Source organism: Capsicum annuum, chromosome 11, assembly GCF_002878395.1.
Source record: "Capsicum annuum cultivar UCD-10X-F1 chromosome 11, UCD10Xv1.1, whole genome shotgun sequence".
NCBI lineage: Eukaryota > Viridiplantae > Streptophyta > Magnoliopsida > Solanales > Solanaceae > Capsicum > Capsicum annuum.
This window is the reverse complement of record NC_061121.1, coordinates 43,992,986-44,002,492: the sequence shown is the minus strand read 5'-3', so window position 1 is coordinate 44,002,492 and position 9,507 is coordinate 43,992,986. Positions and strand designations below refer to the sequence as shown.

The 9,507-nt window shown below is 36.7% G+C and overlaps 1 protein-coding gene across 1 annotated transcript; it reads right to left on the bottom strand.

Moving 5' to 3' along the window:
• Nucleotides 1-6,386: 6,386 nt before the first annotated feature.
• On the bottom strand, nucleotides 6,387-9,182 carry LOC107846619. The gene is made up of 3 exons (XM_047400117.1): nucleotides 8,706-9,182; nucleotides 8,384-8,511; nucleotides 6,387-6,444 (listed from the first exon to the last, which is right to left on the bottom strand). Exons 1-3 carry the CDS (start codon nucleotides 9,180-9,182, stop codon nucleotides 6,387-6,389), a joined length of 663 nt encoding a protein of 220 aa, XP_047256073.1.
• Nucleotides 9,183-9,507: the final 325 nt, after the last annotated feature.

Below are 9,507 nucleotides of genomic sequence, written 5' to 3'. Positions count from 1 at the left end.
AGTTAGATACCCAAGCCTATTTGATCCGGTGAATAGTGAGATGGAAGGTACAATTTTTGTCTTATGTCTTCTTTTCTATATCTGATTATACTTGAAATAGTGTGTGACTGTATTCCGTGTCATCATTCGAAGATGAATCATCCCAAGGGGGGAAAATGTAACACCCCGTATTTCGAGCTATAACGTAAACCGTTATTCTTTCACATAGATGTTGCAAAATTCATGAATCCTATGCAAATTTAGTGTGTAATAAATTATATAGTGTGTGAAGCTAGTTCATCATGAATTGAGATCATAGAAGTCCTTTAACTCAAAGACGGCTTGAGAACTTTCCTATCGTTCAAGTTTTTATGAATGTTGAAACTTGGGTCAACTTCAATTGACCGTAACTCACTGTATATAAAGAACTGGGTAGTCAACTATATACCAAATTTTAGATAATTGAATAATCTTTCCAACGATATAAGATTCATCGAAATTCGATAACCGGGTAAGGAGTTATGGCTATTTTGGGTTTCAGCTGTAAGACGAATGCCATTTCATTGCATGCCGTGTCGCGCCAAAGGCCAAAATGGCACTTGTCAATTTACAGCAAGCCTCCGCGATAGTCCTGCTTCGTGCCAAACTTCCAAGTCACAATAATTGACATTTTTCCAAGCACCGCATCACGGTAAGCCTTAAAATGACAATTGTCAATTCCAGTAGCTCACTGCGATTTTCAGCGCATTGTGGTGAAGCTCTAGACGGCATTCTAGTCCCGAATTTTAAATTCTAAGGCCAAATTAGACATTTTCCATGGCCCCAAACCCATCCAAACATGGGATTTATCCCCAATAACACCAAAACACATCCATTATCATCAAATTACTCCAAGAACTTACATAAGGGTTTCAAAATAAAAATCCACATAACTCAAGATTTAACCGTGGGTTTTCAAAAAAAAATTGAAGATTTAGAATCCCCAATTCGAGGGCATCAAGAAGCACCCTTTGAATTCCTAAATAGAGGTACGTGGGGTTATCCTTAAAATCTCATAGGCTTAAAAATTCATGTTTTAATAATGGGGGTTTTGAAATTATGAATATAAATCACGTTTTAAGCATTTTTGCGATATTGATTTGGTCTTTAGGCCTATTGCCGAAGTGATTTCATATATGATATATGTATGTACATGTACTCCGAAAATATGTTAACTTGAAAACATGAATCATATAAAATCCCTCTCTTGATATGATTTTGTTTTAAATTTTCACATGATGTGAATTGTTTGAAAATCATTTTGAAAAACATGACATAAAATATTTGAAAATTGTTATGATTGGATATGATTTTGACTTACAAGAAGAGGGTTTTTTATGTTCAAATACGTTGAATATAATGGTTGAATAAAAAGAATTATGTGATACTGATGACTTGCAAGTCGGGTATGAAGATACCCTACAAAAAATGATATGTGATTGTATTAAATGGAGTTGAATGCATTGATTTTACATGGATAGGTGGATGTCCGAAGAAGGCATTTGAGTGTAAGGGCTCATCCCTGGAAACCGTGTTTGTCGACATGAATTTGGTTCCCTGCTTTGTAATCTTGCGTACCTGACTTTATGTCATCCCAAATTGGGACTATGGTTAGGAGCCCTGCTTTGTGATCCTGTGCACTACAATACTTTACTGGGTCGAGACAGCCTGCTGTGTGATCTTGTGTCTTCCCCTCACTTATACTTCAATCTCGACGGCAACCGAGGTTTGACAGTTGGTGTAAATGTGATATGTAGGGTATTCCACCTAACTCAGTTGCATTGCATTGTTTTTGGAAAATTATTACATTATGCCCGTGTGCTTTTCAAATGATTTGATACGAAACTGCTTTATAATGGCTCTCACTTATATTCTGTAAAAATATTATATTGTTGTTTTGGGTTTCTCTGCGTACCAGTACTTTTGTATTGACCCCCTTCCCTCCCAGGTTCGGAGGCACAGTCTAGGGGTCCAGAAAATTAGCAGATTCCTCAGACAAATTTGCAGAGTCACTAGGTGAGCCTTCTATATTCCGGAAGGCCTGATGTCTGGCAGTTTTATTTATCCTTTATTAGTTTTTGTGGGTCTACTGGGGCCTTGTCCCAGTTTTCAGACAGTTATTTATTTCAGTCATGTAGCAGAGATTTTGCAGACGGTTTTCCAGATGTTGATAGAAATTATGGGACACTATTCCTGTTATTATTTCCATATGACGCTTGACCATGTTTCCGTAATGTTGTTTATCTTCCGCATTTATTTTATCATATGAGTTATGTGAATGATTACCAGACAGATAGGGGTGTTTCAGGCCTTCATGGTTCGGAATACTCATCACGGCTAGGGCCCCGATTTGGGTCATGAAAATTCATGAGCTTTGCATTTTATACTTATTCAAGCCATGTGAGTCATTACTTATTACATACATGATTTGATTAAAGAGTATTGATGTTGTTTTATATAAATGCATGCACCCCTACATACTCAGTACATTCTCAAGTGCTGATCCACATATATGTCTATGTGCTACATTGTCTTATAATGTAGGTTCAGGTGCTCAGTCCCAACCTCATCAGTGATTTTCGAGTACCTCTATCTACATTCTTACAGTGGTTAGTCCTCATGGTTCGAGGAACTATATGCAGACATCTCCATATTTTGAGAGACTATGTTGTTATTTCCAGTTTATTTTGAGTCAGTTGGAGACCTGTCCTAATGGCTCTCTAGTTCATGGATTAGTAGAGGCTTTGTCACACTAGTTTTTAGATTATGGTTGTGTTGAGGTATTCGATATTTCTTGGTCGTTTGGATTAAGAATTTTCTCTGTATTTCCTTTCATATAATATGACTATTCTAGTGTTCGAATTATTTCATCTTAAAATGAGTGTTATTAGTAGAAACAGGCTCAAAGGGTTAACTTGGGGCAACTTGTAGCCTTAAGCACTGTGTGACATCCCGGGAAGCGATTTCGGATTGTTACAGATAGTCACTAGCCTACAACAACATCTTAAGGATTCTTTCATATTAAAGATTTGGTACTCTTACATATTTTTTTGGATTGGAAGTTCATAATTATTCTTTGGGGTGTGTTTCTAAACCAGCACAACTATGCTCAGGATCTTATTTTGGTCTTCAAGGTTCCTCTTCTGAAGATACTCCATTAGAATAGAATGTAAAGTATCATCATGAGGAAGGAGATCTTCTTCATAATCCAACTATGTTTTTGCTATTAGTTGGGAGCTTAAATTACCTTAGTATTACCTTATCTGACATCTATTTTGTAGATCAATAAGTTAGACAATTTATGCAAACTCCTCATCAACTCCATTGGGATTGTACATCGCATTATTCGACATATCCTAGGAACATCTAACCGTGGATTACTCTTTCCTAGTGGTTCTCCTATTCATCTTAATAGAAATAGCGATACCAAATAAGGAAAAAGTCATGAAGACTGTGCCAGATGTCTCAATACCCGTCATTCAGTAACTATTGGTGCATATTTCTTGGAGATTCCTTAATATCTTGGAAGAGTAAGATATAAGATCGTGTCTCAAAGTCTTCAATAGAGGCTAAATATTGATCTATGTCTACTCCTTGATCTGAGGTTTTATGACTTCCTGGATAACTTGTTGTTGGATTTCCTCAATCTACTCCGACTCCTATTCATGCTGGCAATACAAGTGTTATTCAGATTGCCACTAGTCCAATTTATCATGAGCGAACCAAACATATCGAAGTAGACTGTGATTATATACTAGAAGTTGTACATAAAGGACTCATTACTCTTCCACATGTGTCCAGTGATCTTCAGATAGCTGATGTGTTTACAAAATCTATGCCATGACAATACCATCAGCTTCTAGTAGGCAAATTGATGCTTCTTGATCCACCAGAATCAATTTGAAGGGGGATGTTAGCATGATGTACAACTCAAAGAACATAAATTAATAGTTGAATATTGTATACATTAATTTAATTTTTATTATTGTATATGTTTAATTATAGAGATATGATGTAGTAATCAATGAGATAGAATAGCATATTATGACGGATATAATAGCGGATTCAAAGAGATAGAATAGTTGATCATTAGGGAAAGGAAAGGTGGATTTTTGGGGATGTAATCTTTGAATACTTTTAGACTTACAACATTGAGAGACATTCAGCACAAATTTGACATAAGCATCTCCATTTTTTATTTTGTCAAAAATCATAAAAGTTATTAGGTGATCGTATATTGGTTTTCAAAATATAGTCTTGACCAATGTAAAAGGACAATCAAAAACCCAGATTATAATCAAACATCAAAAAAATTTACTACTCTACCTTATTTCATACTTCTTTTTAAATAGACATGTAGTTGATGTATTACGTTGTTTTTATGAAAAGTTTTTTAGATGTAACCTTAATGATGAAGTCTTGTAATGATTTGTTTGCTTTATCCATTGTCTATTGCTCTATCTTATTTTGATCATGATTAACAGACAACAAGGGATCAGGTCCCTAGGTCTTCATGTAAAGATACAGCTGTCACATGGCCTACAGAGCTTTGTCGTACAATGTAACAAACTGCTCAGGTGAAATATGTACCAGTCAAGATACTTGGCCAAATCAATTTTATGCCTAATTATTATTCCACTATAAAAAGAAAATAATGCTTCTTAATTAAGCAGTTTTTGCAATCAGATTTTTCAAGTAAAAATTGGAGAAAACTCAACTTAGCAACATTGCTCAAGTTCATTTCTGCGTGCACTAAAATAGTGGGTGCTCTTGAGTAATGTTTGAGCCAGTAATTGAATTAATCATGTTATAAGAGTAATGTTTTTTTCTTACTTTTCTTGAGAGTGCTTAGGTAGAGTTACTTGAGTTAAATATTGGTTAGAGTTAATCAATATTGAAGTGTGTTCTTTCCAGAGTTTTCAAGATAGGCTTGTAGTAGAGTTATTACAAGTAGGTGGAGCCTAGTGTTAGGTTCAAATTGAGTGTGTAATCAAGAGGTTGATTACAGTGGATTGTTGAATGATTGTGAGGGCAAGCCGTGATTTTTCCTCCCTTGAGAAAGAAAGTTTCCAGGTTAAATCTTTGTGTTCTTTAAATTCCTGCAAAGTTTTAGCTTCCTTATTGCTTTACTGTGTTATTTCTTTTGACTGATTTTAAGGTACCTGATCCCTCATAGTTTGGTGCAACCCCTACATTTCAATATGTCTGTTGTAAGTATCAGACTTGTAATTCTATCTTGTTAACATATTTATAATCATCAACTATGAACTTGGTTTGCTATAAACCTTTTTTCTCGTATAATTAGATATTTTAAACCTACCTATTAGTTGAATATCATAATGAAAGAGGTCCAAATGAAGCAAAATGGATATCGTAGATTCGTATAACTGATTTGGACTTGCACACAAAGAATTTTGGGAATTTTAGCTAAAAGTGACAAAAAAGTTTGAAAATGAGGTGTAGGTGACTCAAGTCATAATAATTGAGTGAAGGTGACAATTACTTTATTATTGATTAAGAAAGTTGGGGAAATTTGAAAATAACCCACAAGTTTTTAAATTTACACTTTGATCCAAATGCTAGTTAATATAACGGGAAACAGAGGGAATAAATTTTTAATTGAATTTGTCATCTGGGTACACTAATACTATTGTTTTTTCAACAATGGATTGAACCCGTTCATGAATACAACATAAGAGCCCACAATTTAAACAGATCACTCAATCTATTGCAACAAATAAATACTTTGTTGCAACAGAAGACTCATATGTTGGATTCATATTTATGGTCCTATATTGCCCGTAACATGAATCGAACAGATGAGTAATTTGTTGCAACAGGAGAGTTATCTACTATAGCAAACTAGTTATCTTGTTGTAACATATTACTCAACTATTGTAATAGACGAGTAATTTGTTGCAACAGAATGTTTATATATTGCAATAGACTATTTATCTATTGCAACAGAGAATTATTCTGTTACAATAGACGAGTAATCTATTTGAAATAACACAATAAGCTCCTACCACAAACCCAACAGATAAGAAACATGTTTCAACTTTTGCTATTGCTACTAGATTGAAATTATTCCTTAATTGTCAACATGTTTGTCGAGAAAAAGAAAGACATCATGAAAACTAAATAAGAATTAAAATGTCAAGGTCGATCAAACATAAATTTTTTTATTAAACAGAAACAAATAAAAATACATAGGCTAAAAGAAAATAATAATATAATTATTATTATTATCATCACTATTATTATTATTGTAAGCCTTCCAATCCTCAACTGGCAGCAGCAGCGCCCTCCTCAGCCTGCAGATCTCCCGGAGCATCCTTACTTTCACAGCGCCCAACTCTAATTGTAAGTCATGAACCTTCCTTCGAAGTTCCCGCACGGCGTTTTACAGAAAAGCAACGTCTCATACTGGATCAGTCATATCTAGAACACATAAGAATTGACAAAAACGTAAAAATAAAAGTAAAGAAAAGAATTTGAATGTAATACAATGTATACTACCAATTGGGTATATTACACAAAAAGAAATTGAAAAACTACCTGAGTCAGGGAAGAGAAAGTGGTTGAAGGTATAATATAAAAGTCAAGATACAAAAATTAAATAAAGTGTAGTAGAATGAATGAGTGAGGAAAGAGGAGCCTATTTATAGAGGATTGAATTTGAAAGAGTTATGCAAAAAGGCACTACTGTTCACCTCCATTTATTAATTACATACAAACTGGTGACTTCTTTATTGCTGTGAAAAGTTATGACTTAATTAAATCAAGTTGCTGACTGACTTTTTGATTATTGTGATAATCATGACTTTTCAGTTTATTATTATTAATAAGTTATTTCCAATAACCATTTTTATTGAGTTGTGACAATAGATTTTATTTCCTTATTGTTTTATGTGAAAAGAAATGAGTTAATTAAATCAAGTTAGTGCGTTTTTTATTATTGTGACAAGTCATGACTTTTCAGCTTATTATTATTAATTAGTTCTTAAATTTAAATAACTTTTTTCTCAATTAGAAATTGAAGACTTCTCACCTTTTCAATAACTGTTTCTTTAATAAAATACAACAACAACAAACAACAACAAACCCAGTGTATTCCCGCACAGTGGGATCTGGGGAGAGTAAACTGTACGCAGTCCATACCACTACCTCCGGAGAGGTAGCAAGGCTGTTTCCGATAGACCCCCAGCTCAGGACAAAGAATAATAAGTAAATTCATAATAAAGCACGAAACACGTTGGAACAATAAAAATAAGGCACCCACACAATATAACCCTATACTAACAAACCAAAGGCACCCTCAACCACCATACCCCTACCCCAAAGCTCTCCTAGCTTCCGACTATGGCCCACCCGCAGGAACTAATCTTCTACTCTTATCCGCGTCATCCACACCTTCCTATCTAGGGTCATGTCCTCCGTAAGCTGTAACTGCTCTATGTCCTATCTAATCACTTCCCTCTAATAGTTCTTCGGCCTACCCTTACCCCTACCCTGCCTCAAACCATCAAAAGTCAGTCTCTCATACCTACGAACTGGGGCATCTGTGCCCCTCCTACTCACATGCCCGAAGCATCTAAATCGAACTTCCCAAATCTTGTCCTCCACCGAAGCCACTCCAACCTTCTCCCGAATAATCTCATTCCTAACCTTATCACTCCTAGTAAGCCCACACATCCAACGCAACATCTGCATTTCCATCACCTTTAATTTTTTGATATGGGAGTTCTTTACTGTTCAACACTCCGCTCCATATAACATGGACAGACGAATTGCCACTTTATAAAAATTTTCTTTAAGTTTGAGTGGCACTTTCTTATCACACAACACTCCCGAGGCTAGCCTCTACTTCATCCAACCTGCCCCAATCTGGTGAGGGATATCCTCATTAATCTCACCATTTCCCTAAATAAAGGATCTGAGATACTTAAAACTATCCCTCCTACATAGCACCTGAGAGTCCAACCTAACTACCAACTCGTCTTCCTGCCTCAAGTCATTAAACTTGCATTCCATAAACTCTGTCTTGCTCCTACTCAACCTGAACCCTTTAGACTCAAGTGTTTGTCTCCAAACCTCTGATTAATCATTCACACCTCCCCGCGTCTCATCAATAAAAACTACATCATCTGCAAAAAGCATGCACCAAGGCACCTCACCTTGAATATGCCACGTTAAAACATCCCATCACCAAAGCAAACAGAAAAGGGCTAAGAGTCGATCCCTGATGCAACTCTGTCAAGACCAAAAAATGCTCAGAATCTCTTCCCACCATCCTCACCTGGGTCTTAGATCCTTCATACATGTCCTTAATCGATCTGATGTAAGACACCAAGACCCCACTCACCTCCAAGAATCTCCAAACACCCTTCCTAGGAACTTTGTGTATGCCTTCTCCAAGTCGATAAATACCATGTAAAGATCCTTGTTCCTTTCTCTATACTGCTCCACCAATCTCCTCACCAGGTCCATTGCCTACATCGTCGAGAGACGGGCATCAAGCCAAACGGGTTCTCCAAAATAGACACTATCTTCCTTAACCGCCGCTCTACCACTCTCTCCTAAATCCTTATAGTATGACTCAACAACTTAATACCACTGTAGTTGTTGCAACTCTGGATGTCACCCTTATTTTTATATAGAGGAATTATGGTGCTCCACTTCCACGCCTCAGGCATTTTTGCAGTTTTGAAAATGCCATTAAATAATTTGGTCAACCACCTTAAACCAGCCCTACCAGCAAACTTCCAAAAGTCCACAGGGATCTCGTCTGGCCCTAACGCCCTACCCTTCCACATTCTACGAATAGGCCTCTCTAGGTGCTCCAGCTCCCCTAGCAAAATGTCCATGTCCCCCTCATTATTGAAAAGTCTATGAAGATACGACTGCCATCTTTTCTTAATATGAGCGTCCTCCACCATCACACTTCTATCCTTCCTCTTAATGTACTTTACTTGGTCTAAGTCACGACCCTTTCTCTCCCGTACCTTAGCAAGCCTATACAACCTTTTTTCCCCACCTCGCTCCTCCAACCCCATATACAAGCTCTCAAAATATGTCGTCTTAGCAGTCGTAACTGCTAACTTAACCTTTTTCCTAAATAACTTGTACTCTTCCCTACTAGCCCGATTATCCTCTTCATCCATACTTTCAACCAACTTAGCATACGCCCTCTTCTTAGTCTCCACTTTCTTCTTTACTTCTTCATTCCTCCACCAATCTCCCTGTTGTTAACCAGCTCGGCCCCTCGAGACACCCAAAACCTTTCTAGCTGTCTCTCTGATACACCTAGCAGCCCTATCCCACATACCATCCACGTATCCCCTACATTCCCACACCTCCATCTCCGCCACCTTCTCCCTTATCTACAATGCACTAATCAGAGTCAAGCCCCCTACTTAATTCTAGGATATCCCTCCCCTTTTTTCCTCTTCCTATCCTTTATTAAGCCCAACTCCATCACCAAAAGCC

Bases quoted from the DNA above. Each gene is read 5' to 3' on its own strand.
- LOC107846619 (XM_047400117.1), bottom strand. From the start codon at position 9,182: ATGGATGAAGAGGATAATCGGGCTAGTAGGGAAGAGTACAAGTTATTT. The intron at 8,512-8,705 runs GCGTGGAAGTGG...TCGACGATGTAG, and splicing joins AAACTGCAAAAATGCCTGAG to GCAATGGACCTGGTGAGGAG. The intron at 6,445-8,383 runs GTGAGTGGGGTC...TGACTGATCCAG, and splicing joins GTGTTTGGAGATTCTTGGAG to TATGAGACGTTGCTTTTCTG.